Here is a 17,423-nt window from a genome sequence, read left to right as displayed (position 1 = left end):
TTAAAAGGTGACTCCAGAATTGGTTGCCCAATTTGGAAGTGAAGAGTTTACAAAAGTAAGTGCAAAAACTAAAGATCTAGAAGAGCGCGCCAGACAATCAGCTCGCACATTAGAAGTCCTCGGAATCTGGGTCAAAGTGAAGGAGGAGAAGGATGAACTTAGCGAATGGAATTCTTCCAACAAATGCGAGAAGGCTGGCCAGTCGTCGGGAGCCTGCACCATCGCCACCAACTCTGAGCTATCAGACTCAAAATTGGGACAATCTATCCCTGCCGCACGAAGAGACTCCATAGCCCATATCAAGACTACGTCGCAAACTGCGAGCTCCCAAAAAAATAATCTTATCATCATTAGTACCATACCACCATCCCAAACCTTCCAAAGGATCCGAACCTTTCCAGGAGCCATCAACCTGGCAACAATTCGAAGAATTCCTTACCTCCAGAGGAGGCTGGGGGACCAAATAATCCGCAGAGAAAGACTTGGCCTCCTCCCAAAAAAGTTTATCGTTTAACGCCTGATTTATAATATCCATAGGCTCTGCTTCAATTCCTTCAAACACCTTGTTGTTCCTATCTTTCCAAATTGTCCATAATATCCAAGGCAACCTATAACCAATGCCTGAACCCCCAGAATTAGAAAAGGTGTTGGAGTAAAGAAAATCTAAATTAGAGTACACAGATCCAAAAGGAAAGCCAGTCAGCGACAACTGGACCGAAGATAACTCCCAAATTAAACACGAACGAAACACACTTAAAAAGAGCGTGATTGATAGTCTCCACCTCTGAACCGCACCGCAGACACATATCATCGCATCGGACACCCCGGTGCGCGAGCCGTTCCTTCACAGGAAGTGTCCCAGACGCCACCTGCCAGAAAAAATGTTGGACCTTTGAGGGGACATCAAGTTTCCATGCTTGTGCCCGTAAAGCTGTGCATGTCGGCCCGTACACGACTTCCTTATGTAACTCCCGTGCTAGTCTATAACCAGATTTTACTGAATACTTACCGGACTTAGTGTAATGCCAAATCACTCTGTCCGAAGTCAAAGACTTACTGACCGTCAGACTCCGTACAAGCTGAATGTCTGCTGGATCCAAAAACTCCTCGAAAATAGGCAAGTGCCAATCCAAAGTTAGGGGATTAATTAGGTGGTTTACCATCAGGTTAGGATGAAGTACTCTCCCCCTGCCATTCGCCGGTCTTGGCTGATGATCCGGGATCCACGGATCTCGCCAAACCGAAATGTTACTCCCCGACCCTACGAGCCACCTTGCCCCTCTTTCCACTAATCCCTTTGTCGAGAAAATGCTCCTCCATGCAAAGGATGGAGAGTAAGGTTTAGTCGCCAATAGAGGATGTTTTCTCCTGAAATATCGACCACGCATCACCCGAGCCATCAACGAATTCAGATAATGGATCAGCCTCCAATACTGCTTAGCCAGCATTGCATCATTAAATTCTTCCAGAGCACGGAAACCCAAGCCCCCATCGCATTTATCCTTACACAATTTATCCCAAGCTACCCAATGCATACCTCTGGCCTTATCATTAGACTTCCACCAGAATTTTGAAATAGCACTCGTAAGACTGGACGTTAACTCCTGTGTCAATTTATAACATGACATGACATGTGTCGGAAGAGCTAACGCAACTGATTTTATCATAATCTCTTTACCTCCTTTTGATAGAATCTTCGCCGACCAGCCATTAACTCGATCATCTAAGCGATCATTAACATATCTGAAAACTTCAGTCTTCGAACCCTGTAGATTCTCAGGAATACCCAAATAAGAACCCATTCCACCCTCTCTGGAGATACCAATAACTATTTTAATCCGAGACCTTACATCAGCCGGCACTTTCTTACCGAACATAATGGACGATTTCTCTAAGTTTACCTCTTGACCCGAAGCTTTCCCATAGTTACCTATAATATCCATTACCACTTTACATTCAGACTCCTCTGCCTTACAAAAGAACAGACTATCATCCGCAAACAAAAGATGTGAGATCGAGGGACAATCCCGAGCAATTGAAATTCCTGTAAGTCTCTTCTCCCGTTCCGCCTTTTTAATATTCGCAATCAAGACCTCTGTACAAAGAATAAACAAATAGGGAGAAAGAGGATCACCCTGACGTAAACCCCTCTTTGGTAAAATGGATCCCTGAGGTTGCCCATTTAGGAGAACTTGATACGACACCAAAGAAACACACCACATAATCCATGAAATCCACCGCCTATCAAAACCTAATTTAATCATCACCGCTTCCAAAAAATCCCATTCAACCCGGTCATACGCTTTACTCATATCCGTTTTAAAAGCCAAAAACTCCGACTTACAGCGTGGATTAGTATTTAACCCGTGAAACATTTCCTGGGCCACTAGGATATTATCAGTAATCAACCGGCCCGACACAAAGGCCGATTGTGTCTCTGAGACCAACAACGGTAAAAACCGCTTCAGCCGAAAATATAAAACTTTCGAAATAATCTTATAGCTCACATTACAAAGGCTGATAGGCCGAAATTCCGTCATACGTTGTGGTTGATCCACCTTAGGAATGAGACAAATATTTGTCTCATTGAGGCGAGGGTCAAAACCACCCGTCCTGAAAAAGTTTTTAACCAAGGCCACCAAATCTCCTTTTAAAGAAGGCCAGAATCGTTGAAAAAATAAAGCCGTCATACCATCAGGGCCTGGAGATTTCTCCGGATGCATAGCAAATAAAGCTTTCCGAACCTCCGCCTCCGTAACTTCCCTTGTTAGACTTCGGTTCATAGCATCTGTAGTGATAGGTGAGATCTCTTGAAGTATATCTGAAATACCACTTACATCAGATCTTTTAAACAAATCCTCAAAATATCTGGAGGCTATAGTCTCTATTCCCAAAGGTGACTCATCCCAGACATTATCCGGACCAAATAACCCAACAATCTTATTCCGAACCCTCCTCTGCTTAGTCGAAGCATGAAAATATTTTGTATTCTTATCCCCCACCCGTAACCAAAATTTCCTACTCTTCTGTTGCCAGTACAACTCCTCATCCCGATAAGCCTCTTTTAGTTTTCTCTCAATGTCCCGAATCTCATCCTGAGAAATCAAATCATCCATCTTTGCCTCCTGCAGGGCAGCCTTAAGTGAAGAGATAAGGGACGGACCAGAAGCCACATTATTTTTTCGCCACCACGAAATCGAGTTTCGACAATTCCTAATTTTATCCACAAAAGCCGGGACCCGAAAGTTATTTGTGCGCGCCCAACCGGACTCTACCGCCCCTAGAAGTCCATCCTTCCCCAACCAGCGTTTATCAAACCGAAACTGCCTAAACTGGCGAGGGGCTGTTTTCAGACAAGTAGCCAAAATAGGACAATGATCAGACCCAACCATCTCCAAATAATCGACCCTCGAATTTGGGAAAAAACAATGCCAATCTTCATTTCCTAAAGCACGATCTAAGCGGCACCGAACCACCTGATTATTACAACGATTACCTCTCCAAGATAACTGCTCTCCATAACACGGGAATTCAAGCATACCACAGTGCCGAATCATTGTTTGAAAAGGCACAAAAGAGGAAGCAGGCCGTAAAGCCCCACCTTTTTTCTCGTGATTCCCAACCAGTTCATTAAAATCACCAATCAAAAACCAAGGATCGATCCGGAAAGACCCAATATCCATTAGCCTCTCCCAAACCTTTGCCCGATTTTGCGGGATTGGATCCCCATAAACGAAAGACAAATAAACCAATTGTTGACCAAAGGAAGCGTGAGCATCAATAATTCGATTACTATCATATAAAATAGAAAGTTTTATTTCATCCTTGAAAAATAAAGCTAACCCACCACTAGAACCATGGGGGTCAACAGTATACAAATTATTATAACCAAAATTTTTTTGAAATTTTTGTAAATAAGAAAAACACTTTTTAGTTTCTGATAAAAACAAAATATCTGGCCGATGCTGCTTCCACAAATCTCCCAAATATCCTTCTGTAGATCCACCCCTATGCCCTGACAGTTCCAACTCAGAATCTTCACGTTCTAGCCGGCGGTTTCGGGAGAGCCCCCATCCCTTTCTTTCCTTGATGTCCCCCATCCGAAGGTTTGCCGCCAACTGTACTGTTACCCTGTTTCCCCACTAACTTCTGTTTATTCCCTTCACCTGCAGGTTTAGACAAAGCCTTAGCAAGTAAACGTTTCGCAGGAGAAGCTGAAGCCAAATTAGGTACCCTAGAACCACTAACACTCTTCCTAGCATATTTATTAAAATTCTTCCTTTTGTGATCACCTGACCCATCTATAGAAAATACTGCCATAGCTTTATGAACAACCCCCACAGCTAGCTCAACCGAGACAGAAGTAGAAGAATTACCTTGCGGGTCACTACCATACACATCCTGGGAATCAATACCTTGATCAACATTAGCCTCAGAACTTTGATCCGTATTATCCACAATGCCCTGAAATGGAGAAGCCCTATTATCCACGTTATGAACAGACTTACCCAAATCGTCAAACTCTCCATCTTCCAGCAAATCATCATTATCGACCTCAAAATCCATAGCCAATGAAGCCCCCTCATCGCCCTTAGGAGAACTTCCCTCCAATTCCTTGACCGCTTGTGGATCACTAGAGCTGGAATCCCCCAGAATATTATCCAACCGCAGCGACCCATGCTCCACAACAGCTGCCTGTTTAACCATAAAAAGAGGTTTGGGCCAAGCCGGACCAGCACCCTTTCGGTTTAAAATAAAACCAGGAGCCTTACCCGAAACTTCCCCAAAGCCCTGATTGCGGACCTCGACTAGAACCATCTTCACGACCAGCGACTTCTCCAAAACTCCTCTTCTGACCCCAAGCCTGGCCATGTAGACGCTCTTGTTGACGAGAGCGGTGAGAACCATTACCGTGAGAACTATTACCACCAAAACGTTGCTGAGGGAAATACCCATAATCACGAGAATCCACAGACTGAAAGTTCAGAGCCCTCTTAGCATGCTTCCTAGGCTTTTCCCAACCCCCAACATTATGCTGTTGTTCTTGCTTTACCATTGGAAATTGCCGTTGACTACCACGGTTATCCCTCTGCACTTCCACACCTTGGGCTGTGGTCACCTTAAGAATCTCTGGACAAACCTTTGAATCGTGGGTGATCCGGGAACAATGATCACAAACCCCATTCAATTTCTCATACTCAAGTGAGACCACAATCTCATCCCCAGTTGCAAAAGGCACCACCATCTTGAAGATCAGCGGATTGAACCCATTAACTGACACACAAAGACTGCCCGTTTCCTCATCAAACTCTTGAATCCTCCCATGCTTCTTACCAATAGCTTCAAGAGTAGCTACCTCCCACAGATGCATTGGAATCCCTGACACCTTAACCCAGAAATTGATAGCTGAAGGGTAGGAGGAAGAAATGGCTGGCTCCCATCTAACCAGAGAGACCATCCAACCATCAAAATGGTATGGACCATTCTGCAAGACTGATAGAATATCCTCTTCTGCCTCAAAATTAAACTGGAAAACACCCTGACCTAAGTCTGCGCCAACCACCATCTCCTCTAACTTCCAGATTTTTGGGAAATTAGCTAACAGGGCCTCCATGTTCTGACACACCGGATTCATGAGCCTGCCAATAAGGGTCATCGAGAACTGCTCAATTCTCTGAGCCAAGACCGAATTGGAGATGGACACAGTGTCGGTACGCACCAACGAAGCATTCTTCTTGCTGAAGGCCAGTTGAGCCATATCTCGCACAAGAGAAAGAAGAGTAGAACCACCCGCAAAAAAACCCCAGAAAGAATTGAAGGAAAAAGGACCAGCAAGAAAAAGCGAATAGCCAAAACAGAGTGAGATGATACGTAAACAAACCGCAAGCCTCTGCTTAAATAGCTCAACACCAACCCCTTTGCCAAAGAGAAAAACGAATCAAAGCATATCTACTCCAATTACTAACCAGATCGTCCCCAAACGCACCATCAATGCCCCTGCAGGCCTGAGAACAGAACTTTCCAGCTGAGAATCCTGGGAACAATCGTGAGAAGAAATCAAGAGAATCCACCTTTCAAACCAGTATATGGAAAGCATAATCCCCAACCGAATCCGATAAGAATCCCGTGAACTAAACCCCCAAGACGTAAACAAAATCCCAACAGAGACCAAAAACACTATTCCCTCGTACTCCAAATCCTTCGAAATCCATAAATCAATTCCACCTAAAACAATATTTTCTGTAATGATACCCGATTCTAACAATAAAGAAACAATCCTGCCCAAATCCGGAGAAGTGAATTCACTCCCACTCCAACCAAACGAAACTAAGATATCAAAACTTAAAAGCAAAGCCTCAGATCCCCTGATTGTGAGCTCCACCGAAACCATCCACAGATCCCCAACCGATACCACAATCAATACCACAATCTCCATTTTTCCATTCCCCCATAAATGTGTATATGAAATCCACCCATGCGGATCCTGAAGATCGAATAACACAAAGAATCCCCCAAAAAACCCATAATCTGCCACCAACAGAATCAAGCTTCGCCCGAACAAAATCAGACTTCCGATCTGATTCCGATCCTCCTTACCAATCAGAGATCGTAGGAGATCCACTCCTCGCCCCCAATCTTGTCGGAATCTAACATTCAAACCTGGAAACGGATCGCCTTTGAAATCGCCATCGAGAGAGATTTTCTTTTTTTTCACTATTATTAATATGTAGCATATTTCATTATGTTACGAATCATATATATCTTTGTAAATATTCCTCCACGCTGTAGCACGGGTCCGATCCTAGTACTACTAAATTACTTATGTTCTATGGATGAAGTCTAAAAATACCAAAAATTTAATAATATAATTTTGATAGTAAATAAAATTGTATAAATTTAACATTATTATTATATATAAACAAGTGTTAATCTTCTTTGACACTTTTAATTTTTAATTACATACTAAAGTTACTAAATTACATTTACTCTAAAAATTAAATCTAAAACATAATTAATACTAGATTTAAAAATTCTAAAAACTTAACGTTAATAACTTAATATATATATATATATAAATAAATATTGTCCTGCAGGTTAACTCTTAATTTTTTTATTATAAAATATCATTTTGAGACATTCTATATACATTAAAAATTATTTAATATATTAACATGCGGGAAAATATAGTTCAAAAAATATTTTCTCATTCACGAAAGAGCATCCCTTATATATTAATAGAGGAACATTTTGGTAAAAAAGCTGAGGTGTCAGCATTACAGAGCTCAGGACACTCTTTCATTTATTTGTCATCAGTTTTTAAAAATATTTACATTTATTTACCATTGTATTTTTCCAAAAATACAATTAACACCCAAAATTAAATTTTTATATTATCTTTCTAATTTAATTATATCCTTTAATTATATTTTCATAAAATCTTTAAAATGAATTTTAAGAACTCTTTGTTCATATGATATAATAATATAAGATTGATATTATAATAACTCTCACGGGTTAAATTTTAATTATTATACAAATATTTTTTATAGTTATATACTACACAATCTAATTTTAAATATTTCAATTACCTATAAATATAATAGATTTTGTAAATAGAAATTACAGTAAAAACATTAAATAATTATTTTATACCGCACTATGTGCGGGTTGTTACCTAGTTCATATTATTGATGTGGCACAAAACCAAAAGCAACTTAAACTATGGTAGTGATGTTTGATGTACTGCCACAAAACCAGACAGCAACATACGACTAAGCTAGATTTTATGAGAAAAATGCCAAAAAAACATGACTTATTTAATATTTGTAAGGAAAAAAATTAATTTATTTTGTTGCAAAAATTGTTCAAACTAATTTATAACTGATAAAAAACTACATGAATTATCCCGATTTTCAATTTCCCACCTATCATTGTTACGATTTTCAACAATGTTAACGTTATCGAATACACTGTTAGCTCTTTATTCTTTCTTTTAAATTTCTAATTATAACAAAACTTTGAAATTGAGAAAACAACGATTGAATTTGAGGTTAAAATATCTTTAAAAAAAATTGTTATGATTAGAGCTATGTTTAAAATAAAATTTCTCCATAAGATTGTAATTATAAAGGTGTTTACGATTGCATCAATGTTGTTAAAAACTGTAACATGATAAGTGGAAAATCAGAAAATTAGAATGTTTCATGTATTTTTTATCAGCTATAAATTAGTTTGAATATTTTTTTTTGGCAATGAAAAAGTTTATATTTTTTTCTGACAAATATTAAATAAGTCATGTTTTTTTTTACATTTTTCTCGAGATTTATATCACCAAAGATCATACATAGTTATAACTTCGCCGAAATACACGTCGAATTTAATGGTCTCTCCTCCCACCAAAACTAACCTTCAATCTCTGCTTACTAGCTATGATTCATCTTAGTTAGTTAGTTACACATACATTTCATGAGTTTTGTTAGTGACATTGCGTACTCAAGAACTCAGAATCTTGGGAGCAATTTGCATTAAAGCCTCCAAAGCACTAGGAGAAAACTTTCTAGCAAAGAGAGAACACATGGACGTGTAGCGACCATTGTAGGTGCAGTTATCACTTTTGAGGATCCTTGAAAAGAACTCCTCATTGATGTCTTGTGCTCCAAATGTAGCCGGGTGGGCACCACCTCTCGACCAATCGACCCAAGTCACACTTCGGTTGGCCAAGGCCGCTGGTTTCTCAATTGTCAACATTGTTGGAAAATAGTGTTCGTCCACATAACAGGCGGGAGTACAAAACTCTTTGAATTTAGGGTAATACAAGATATCTTTGACAACGGAAACCGCAAGCTCCCGGTTAATCTCAAACCATTGAGACCCTTTTCTCCATTGGTCTATGGTAACTTCAGGGGACATTTTTCCATGGTAGCGGCCACGGCCATAGGGACTTGGATCATCAAATGAACCCATAAAGCTGTGCTTTGATTTGGTTATGTACTGGTAGATAGTCGTGAAGTTGAAGACGGGAATGCATGACTCGGAGAGGAGAATAAACCATTCGTTTGAGATATCGAGCAACGCATTTGCAAGAAGCCGCCTCTCCGCATCGCACATTGTCATTCTTCCCCATTCTGCAACCTACCCAATTATGAAGATAATCCAATTACAATATCAAGATATACAAAACCAAAATCATGCAAAGTAGATTAACAGTAAATACCTGACTTGGTATATGCCTACGATAGAAAACAGAGGAAGCTGAAAACATGGCTGAAGAAGACACTTGTGAATGGATGTACACTGAGTAATACTTTTCATGACCCTTTAATAACCTTTCCCAAAGCGGTGCAAGCGGCAAAGGACCCATTGTCAAGAACATAAACGCGATTTTGGGCACCCTATTAAACGGATACTCTTTTCTATGAGGCGTGATAGACGCGCGCCAAAGAAGCTCTTCATCGCTCATATTATGCATGAGAACCGCAGGACGTTTAATCCATTTATCCAAATCATTTCTTCTCTCGTTGCAAGGCACAATACTCGAAGTGACTGAGGTCACTACACTTTTGATACCATAATACTTGATTGTGGATACACTAATGAATAAGAAAATAATAGTAAACGCTAGAAAAAATCCTAGCAGAGGAAGCAACTTGGAAGGAGACACCTTGTTTAGTCCTGTCCGGCCGCCAGTAACTACAATAATCTCTTTACCTTCTTCCAACTGAAAAACCCTACTCTGCATCCTTATACTAGATATTAAAGAATAGGCGTCTTGTTATATAGCGTTACGGTTCTGCTTCTGTAAAACCCCTAACCAAGAACGTCAAATTAGCATCACAAACCAAAATTCAACAACTTACACTCAATGGATCACTAGAAGCAAGTACCCTCAAACGACTCAATAATTCTGAAAATCTAAGGTTAACAGGCTACACTTTTCTTGCAAAATCCTAAAACCTTTAATAATCACTAACTACGTCCAAATCCAACTATTACTATACTCATGTAACAGAATAATCTAATCCATAAACAGAATCAACAAAACTCTCTAACTTTTTCAATAGAAAACCCAAAAATTCAATAAGGCTACAGAGTAACTAGCTATTCGATCTTGTAATCTTGGACCAATATTATGAGCAACCGACGAGACACTCTAAAAAATCCTAAAATAAATCAAGAGCTACTTCAAGAAACTAATCAAGTAATCATTAATAAGAAAAAAAGAAAGAAGAGAAGTTAGTAAGACTTACAGGGAGTAAACACCCTGAATCGTTGGAAGATGAGATCACAATGGTCTGAAGACCTTACCAAGCTTGGGATTATAAAGGTTGATCGTTCGGCTAGTAGAGCGGCGACCAATTTCGGTAAATTCGACTTTGAAGTTTTTAAAAAGCGAAGGCTCCGTAGGTCAGAGAAGGTTAGGTTTCCAAAGCCGTCCTATACACCACATACGGCAACTAGAGTGTTTAATTTCTAATATGTTCGGTTCGGACCACTAGACTTTTAGGTTTTCTATTACTAACAAATAGTTAAAGTTTTTTTTTATTGTACCAAACTAAACGTGTTTGGCTTTATATTGACTTTATATGTATAAGAAACTTAATTACCAAGATTTAGTTTGGTATTTTTGTTAAACATGCATTTGAATTTTCCACGAACTGCAAAGTTCAGAGTAAAATTATCAAATACAACAAACTCTTATTTTCTTTGTTTTTTTTTCATACAATACAACCATCCACTTAACCATTCTATAACCGTAAGAGTTCTGACACCAAACTGAAACGACCCGACCCATTTTTTTTAATAATAAATACAATATATAATTAAGTATTCCATACTATTTAATTAAATAACCCAAACCACAACTCAACACTAAACCAACAATAACCATTATGCACAGCGAAAACATACCAATAATACAAAACCAATACACCATCAATACAATAACATTCCTAACCATTCTATCCAGCAAACTAAAATAACTCTAACCAAGGTTCCAACATAAACAATATATCCAACAACACACAAACAAGACCCTAGATCATCATCCTCCTCATCGCCATGATTCCACGTCACATACCTGCACACCACAAACAACAATTGAGATGCGTAAGTATTATCACAAATAATTAGTGAGGCAATCCTCCCATCTACTAGGCTATACACACAAGCAACTGAGATCCAATGTTTAACAAACAACAAACAAACACAACAAACCAGGAAACCACGCAACAGACAAGTTGGTGTCGATCAACACTAGCTCCAACATGGTGTCGATAGACACCTACTTGGTGTCGATCGACACCGACTCTGCAACACGATCTGCACGAAGCCGAAAGTCGAAGATCCGCTTCCCAAAAGCTCCAAATCGTTCGAAACTCATCCAAAACTCCTGGAAACTCATAGAACCCCACAACCAACCACAAAGACACAAGAAAACAACAAAAACAGCCACAAAACAAGCAAAACAAAAGATTCTCAGGCTTAGATCAGCCATGGTCATGCACTCACCTCTTTGCAGGAAGATTCTGACCAACAACAACGAATCCAACCCTCCCTAGCAAGCTTCTAACACCTTCCTAGCCTCAGATCTCTCAAGAACAGCCAAGAAATCTCACTAATCCTCCAAGAACCTCAAGAACACCTATTTTCTCTCTTTTCTCTCAAAAACAAAGAAACGGCGACAACCAAACTTTTCCAAAACCCTACTGTCAACAAAAAAACTTAAATTTCTCGGTTTAATAGTTTTCCTTAAACCAAACCGGCCCAAATCAACAATCCAAATCGAATTGGTCGAAACAAAATTGATGGTGTCGATTGACACTCTTCTTAGTGTCGATCGACACCCCTTCCCCAAATCCCCAATTTGGTTTGCGGATGTTACAATGGTTATTAACCATTGGCTAATTATTATATAATACTTAACATAGACACTAGCCAATAGTTATATAATGGATGAGATCATTGTTGGGATACAATCCAAGTCCCACATTGGAAATTTGAATGGACTATCATTAATATATAAAGGGTTAGGGTCAATCCACTAATGTCAATTGATTTTTAGTTGGAAGCCTAAGATAAGCCCTAATTTAACATGGTATTAGAGCCCAATTTTCAAGTTCTAGTGGACCTAGAAAAGTGGATACGGACATACCTCTTGTTAACCCAAGTAAGGGAGCCCAAAAAGGAGTTTCTTATCGGTCCAAGTGGAATCGGTTTGAGATGAAGTTATCCTCAAGTGGAATTGGTTCAAGATAAAGTTATCATCTTGAGGAGGCGTGTTAAGATCCCACATGTGGTCCTTGGTTTGAAGGGGAGATTGTTGGGATACAATCCAAGTCCCACATCGGAAGTTTGGAGGGACTATTATTAATATATAAAAGGTTAGCATCAATCCACTAATTGCCAATTGGTTTTTAGTTGGAAGCCCAAGATAAGCCCTAATTTAACAATCATGAGAAAAACGATTATGGCCAGAGATGGATGTATTGAGGTTACACAAACATATTTTTGAATCGTCTCCACTCTCTTCCCAGGTCAGCTCCATCATTCTCAACTGTGCTCTATTTCTGTCCTATGTTTAAACAAAAGCACAAAGGAGACGTTTCTCCCGATCTTTCTCTCTTTTCTTTGTTTTGGTTTAGATTATTGATCTATATACAAAGACATAAACGACTTGGACGAGAGAAGAGAGAAACTGATTTTCTACATTGGATTCTTGGATTCGGATGCATTTCACAATTTCACCACAAACATACATACTTATAGTAGTTCGTACTACTTACTACACACACACATACACATACTTTAATCCGGGCCCAACACTTGGCCAGTCTTTAACCAACAAAATTTCCTTATTGGACAAACCAAATCAATGGTCAATTACCTCTTGACTCAGTTTGTTGTGCGTAGAGTCATGTGACAACCCGTCCCACGGACCTCACTAGCCCACCGCTAGCTGCCCCAACGGACCGTCTGTGGACCCTGCTAGCCCACTGCTAGCCGGCCCAACAGACTCCAAGCTGGCCCTGCAGGGCATCGATCCTAACCCATCACTGTGGAAATCCAATCCACCAGTAGGTTATTGGTGCGCCAGGCGTTCCTCGAACCCTTGTCCTCACCCTTTAACAACCTTCCCACAGGACAAGCTGTCACCAATTGATCGTATGTGACAACCTGTCCCGTGGACCCCACTAGCCCACCGCTAGCTGCCCCAACGGACCGTCCGTGGACCCCACTAGCCCACCGCTAGCCGGCCCAACAGACCCCAAGCTGGCCCTGCAGGGCATCGATCCTAACCCATCACTATGGATATCCCAATCCACCAGTAGGTTATTGGTGCGCCAGGCGTTCCTCGAACCCTGGTCCTCACCCTTTAACAACCTTCCCACAGGACAAGTTGCCACCAATTGTTATGTGACAACCCGTCCCGCGGATCCCACTAGCCCACCGCTAGCTGCCCCAACGGACCGTCCGTGGACCCCACTAGCCCACCGCTAGCCGGCCCAACAGACTCTAAGCAGGCCCTGCAGGGCATCGATCCTAACCCATCACTGTGGATATCCCAATCCACCAGTAGGTTATTGGTGCGCCAGGCGTTCCTCGAACTCTGGTCCTCACCCTTTAACAACCTTCCCACAGGACAAGCTGTCACCAATTGACCTGCTGATCAATTGGTGGCAACTTGTCCTGTGGGAAGGTTGTTAAAGGGTGAGGACCAGGGTTCGAAGAACGCCTGGCGCACCAATAACCTACTGGTGGATGTGGATTACCACAGTAATGGGTTAGGATCGATGCCCTGCATGGCCAGCTTGGGGTCTGTTGGGCCGGCTAGCGGTGGGCTAGTGGGGTCCACAGACGGTCCGTTGGAGCAGCTAGCAGTGGGCTATTAGGGTCCGCGGGACGGGTTGTCACAAGTCATAACACAACTCTCTTTGCCTCAGATTTTCCCTTTGTTGGCTCATCTTGTTCCTTTAGGCATAAACTCTCTGTTCTTTATCATCTTCTTTTTCTTTCTTCTCTTTACGAACATTTGCTTCCTCCGGAACTTGCAATTCCTCTTTTGCTTCTTCTTCCTGAAAGCACTTCACTTCTTCTTCTTATTAATTCATTTCAGTCAAAAGATTCAACTCCAACACATTTAGCCAAAAACGTTTAAGGAGAAATTTAATCAAATATGTTATAAAATGAGTTCCTTCATAGACATGCTTATCATATTATCAGTTTCTTTAAAGTCAACGGAATTATGAACTTAATTAGGGGGGGGGGGGGGGGGGGGGGACCAATCTACCTTCATTGACATGCTTATCATTTTATCAGTTTCTTTTCAGTATATTCTTAATTGTCTAATTGACCCAAAATAAGAGAATATTAGAAATACGTTAGAAATGACAAAATTCCTAACAAAGATGGTAATAGTAATTTATTTAAAGATCATGGAATTATGATTTTTAGCCAGCTTTGGAAAATTCTGTGGTGATCAAGCAAGGGACCAAAATAGACACTAAAATCCCCATATTATATTGGGAAATTCCATCCATGCTTTATATCTCGAGCGCAAATATGAAACGAATCACATTAAATATGTAATAACTTTGTTTTGACTTAGAAACATTAAATCGTATCCTTAATAATCGAAATAAAGCATTAACAAAGAAATATTTAGGGAAAAAAACACAGTCAAAGGATTAATTTAATTGTACACAAAAAAGAAACCAAAAAGTCAGAGGAGAATCCAACTTAAAAGCAAAACAAAATATAAACAGGGAGCATTCATGTTTGGCAAGTTGAGCTTGACCAAAATGTTTGCCAAATCTGTAGATGATTTTATTAAGTAATATGAGGTTTCCGTTTTCTCAATCTTCGTGTGTGATACCAAATTGATTTTTTTTTATATCATTTGGATTTTGTAAACTCTATAAGTATGAAAGTTCAAGATTCGAAGCCTATATCCTAAATCTATTCCTTCAACTTACGAAAAACAAGACAAAAAAAAAAAAGCGACAATGAGATTGTTCTTAGTGTTTGCGATTCTCTTTGGCTTTTACAGTGAGGTCTATGGGAAAGGTTCTTTAGATATCGATATGAAATTGAAGGCTCTTAATAAGCCTGCGTTGAAGACCATCAAGGTACGTAATTGCCTGAATCTGAATTCAAATTTACATATAACATCTTGTGTATATTTTTTTGGCTTATAACTTCACATATCGATTGTACATTATTTGTAGAGTGAAGATGGAGATATAATAGATTGTATTGATATCTATAAACAGCATGCCTTTGATCATCCCGCTTTAAGAAACCACAAGATTCAGGTAAACAAATTCTATACACACACCTATTTGTTTTTTTTTTTTGTTAAAATAGACACACCTATTTGTTATAATAATAAAAAATTAACAAATAAGTAGACAACATTTGCAGATCACTCCGTAAATTTTTTTTTTTTTTTTAAATAGATCTAATTAATTTGTTAGTTAAATTTCCTTTATTTGCTTTGGACATAAGTATTGTCTATCGTTACACAAACTACATTTATGCATGCAGATGAAACCAAGAGTGGAGTTTGGTGCAATGAAGACTACTATTCCAAACAACGGTTCTGATGAACAAATAACGTCTCAGATTTGGTCCAAATCTGGAGACTGTCCTACTGGGACAATACCGGTTCGTAGAGTTAGTAGAGAAGACATAAGAAGAGTCTCTTCACCGTCTCGTTTTGGGAAAAAACCTCCTCGTAAATACAGTTTTCTCGACAACGCACTTCAGCACAAGGGCAATTTCAATATAACTGCTGAAAGAGTAAACCGTCCCCGCCCAATGTTTATATCGGTACGTAGCATTGTTTTTAGTCTCTGAACTTTTAGCTTATATTTTTCTTTTTTTTTAAAAATTATCGAAATTTTTTTTTTACGTAATGACTTTTAGAACTTTAGAATTTCAAGTTTTGACCAAAAAAAAAATCAAAGGCCTTGAATTAATCGCAATTAGGTTCTAAAACTAACCATTATAATTACCTTTGTATGGTTAATTAGAAACACTTATGGTTTGACAATGATATAGGAGGCAGTCCTTATCGCCCTAGGGTACAATTATCTTGGCGCTCAATCCGATATAAATGTGTGGAATCCTCCGAGGGTTCAGGCAAGCGATTACAGCTCTTCTCAGATATGGCTACTTGGTGGACTCTCAGATACGTTTGAAAGCATAGAAGCTGGTTGGGCGGTACATTTTCCACCCCTAGAAGTATACTATATCTTGTTCTTGAAGTAAATAGTAAATTGATCGCCATAAACCTATTTCAGGTGAATCCAAGCGTTTTCGGGGACTCACGCACTCGTCTCTTCACCTATTGGACTGTAAGTACATCATTTCACGACTACCGAATTTATAACATCACCAGAGTTTATAACTAGTCTTTCTATTTGGATTTGTAGAAAGATGGATATGATCAAACAGGGTGCTTCAACCTCTTATGTTCTGGTTTTGTGCAAACAAGTACTAAGTTTGCCTTAGGCGGAGCAATAGAACCCGTTTCGACTCCCTCGCAAAAACAATATTACTTCACCGCCAGCATGTCCTTGGTATCATTTTCTACAAAATAATCTCCCAAAACCCCGCACAAGATTAAAATTTTGTGCTATTTTGTTTGTATGTGATTTGGTTACCCCAAAAATTGGTGCTACAAATCAAAAGTCTGAAGCTTAGTTGATATGTTTCAAACCCGACATGTATGCTCTTTAGCATAAAATGCAATAATGATGGATGGTGCTTGCAGGATACAGGCAACGGGGATTGGTGGCTTGTTTACGCAAACCACGTGGTAGGTTATTGGCCAGGGTCACTCTTTAGTTACCTCAAACATAGCGCAACCGCGGTGCACTGGGGTGGAGAAGTCCATAGTCCTAACGTGCGGAAGAAGCAGCACACAAGAACTTCGATGGGGAGTGGACAATGGGCATCTTACTTGTGGGCCCAAGCTAGTTACCACACAAACATTAGGATCAAGGACAATTCTTTACAGATAAAATACCCCGAGTATCTATCCGAGTATGCTGATGAGTACAACTGTTATTCTACAAAGCTGCATCGGAGAACGTATAAGTCAGAGCCTCACTTTTACTTTGGAGGACCTGGCCAGAATTCTCGTTGTCCTTAATCTCATTTTTATTTTTTTTAATGTTCATTCAGAAAGTATGATACATTCTCTACCTTCTTGTCAAATTGAAGTTCCACCATTTGAAATAAATTCTTAAGAGTTACTACCACTTTACTCTTCTCATGCAGCAAGTATACCAGACAAGAAATTCGTTTGATGATTGATCATCACTAAACTAAGGCAGATATTTTCAACCGAATTCAGCTGGTTTTCTAGTGGAATTTTGCTTGTATGCTCCAATCGTGGTTATAATCCAAGCGATCAACCG

At 39.7% G+C, this 17,423-nt stretch overlaps 4 protein-coding genes across 5 annotated transcripts; 1 reads left to right on the top strand and 3 right to left on the bottom strand.

The window, feature by feature from the left end:
* Positions 1 to 3,683, bottom strand: LOC109131210 (uncharacterized). Its single transcript, XM_019241899.2, has 3 exons — positions 680 to 3,683; positions 376 to 621; positions 1 to 317 (listed from the first exon to the last, which is right to left on the bottom strand). The coding sequence occupies exons 1-3, from the start codon at positions 3,681 to 3,683 to the stop codon at positions 1 to 3; spliced, it is 3,567 nt and encodes a 1,188-aa protein (XP_019097444.2).
* A 115-nt stretch (positions 3,684 to 3,798) lies between these two features.
* LOC147919132 (uncharacterized) lies at positions 3,799 to 6,729 on the bottom strand. Its single transcript, XM_087506557.1, has 2 exons — positions 4,377 to 6,729; positions 3,799 to 4,166 (listed from the first exon to the last, which is right to left on the bottom strand). The coding sequence occupies exon 1, from the start codon at positions 5,756 to 5,758 to the stop codon at positions 4,769 to 4,771; it is 990 nt and encodes a 329-aa protein (XP_087362683.1). The 5' UTR covers positions 5,759 to 6,729; the 3' UTR covers positions 3,799 to 4,166; positions 4,377 to 4,768.
* A 1,647-nt stretch (positions 6,730 to 8,376) lies between these two features.
* LOC104771079 (glycosyltransferase BC10-like) lies at positions 8,377 to 10,486 on the bottom strand. Of its 2 annotated transcripts, none has more exons than XM_010495553.3 (3): positions 10,248 to 10,486; positions 9,215 to 9,807; positions 8,377 to 9,132 (listed from the first exon to the last, which is right to left on the bottom strand). In XM_010495553.3, exons 2-3 carry the CDS (start codon positions 9,737 to 9,739, stop codon positions 8,494 to 8,496), a joined length of 1,164 nt encoding a protein of 387 aa, XP_010493855.1. In that variant the 5' UTR covers positions 9,740 to 9,807; positions 10,248 to 10,486; the 3' UTR covers positions 8,377 to 8,493. The 2 variants fall into 2 exon arrangements, with proteins under 2 accessions (XP_010493855.1, XP_010493856.1); XM_010495554.3 differs by having other exon boundaries at positions 9,215 to 9,796; positions 10,248 to 10,445.
* A 4,241-nt stretch (positions 10,487 to 14,727) lies between these two features.
* On the top strand, positions 14,728 to 17,265 carry LOC104771078 (protein neprosin-like). Its single transcript, XM_010495552.3, has 7 exons — positions 14,728 to 15,125; positions 15,225 to 15,311; positions 15,544 to 15,828; positions 16,060 to 16,221; positions 16,302 to 16,355; positions 16,434 to 16,580; positions 16,775 to 17,265. Exons 1-7 carry the CDS (start codon positions 15,003 to 15,005, stop codon positions 17,153 to 17,155), a joined length of 1,239 nt encoding a protein of 412 aa, XP_010493854.1. The 5' UTR covers positions 14,728 to 15,002; the 3' UTR covers positions 17,156 to 17,265.
* The last annotated feature ends 158 nt before the right edge of the window (positions 17,266 to 17,423 follow it).

The sequence above is a fragment of the Camelina sativa genome, chromosome 20 (assembly GCF_030686135.1).
Source record: "Camelina sativa cultivar CO46 ecotype springtype chromosome 20, ASM3068613v1".
Classification (NCBI taxonomy): domain Eukaryota; kingdom Viridiplantae; phylum Streptophyta; class Magnoliopsida; order Brassicales; family Brassicaceae; genus Camelina; species Camelina sativa.
This window is presented reverse-complemented; position numbering and strand designations above follow the sequence as displayed.

Excerpts from the sequence above, each read along its gene's own strand:
- LOC109131210 (XM_019241899.2), bottom strand. The coding sequence starts at position 3,683 with ATGGATATTGGGTCTTTCCGGATCGATCCTTGGTTTTTGATTGGTGAT. Across the intron at positions 622-679 it reads CTGGCTTTCCTTTTGGATCT|GCATTGGTTATAGGTTGCCT; the intron begins GTGTACTCTAAT and ends CTGGGGGTTCAG. Across the intron at positions 318-375 it reads AGGTTCGGATCCTTTGGAAG|TTTGCGACGTAGTCTTGATA; the intron begins GTTTGGGATGGT and ends GGGAGCTCGCAG.
- LOC147919132 (XM_087506557.1), bottom strand. The coding sequence starts at position 5,758 with ATGGCTCAACTGGCCTTCAGCAAGAAGAATGCTTCGTTGGTGCGTACC.
- LOC104771079 (XM_010495553.3), bottom strand. The coding sequence starts at position 9,739 with ATGCAGAGTAGGGTTTTTCAGTTGGAAGAAGGTAAAGAGATTATTGTA. Across the intron at positions 9,133-9,214 it reads GTAGGCATATACCAAGTCAG|GTTGCAGAATGGGGAAGAAT; the intron begins GTATTTACTGTT and ends ATAATTGGGTAG.
- LOC104771078 (XM_010495552.3), top strand. The coding sequence starts at position 15,003 with ATGAGATTGTTCTTAGTGTTTGCGATTCTCTTTGGCTTTTACAGTGAG. Across the intron at positions 15,126-15,224 it reads CTGCGTTGAAGACCATCAAG|AGTGAAGATGGAGATATAAT; the intron begins GTACGTAATTGC and ends CATTATTTGTAG. Across the intron at positions 16,222-16,301 it reads GCATAGAAGCTGGTTGGGCG|GTGAATCCAAGCGTTTTCGG; the intron begins GTACATTTTCCA and ends AACCTATTTCAG.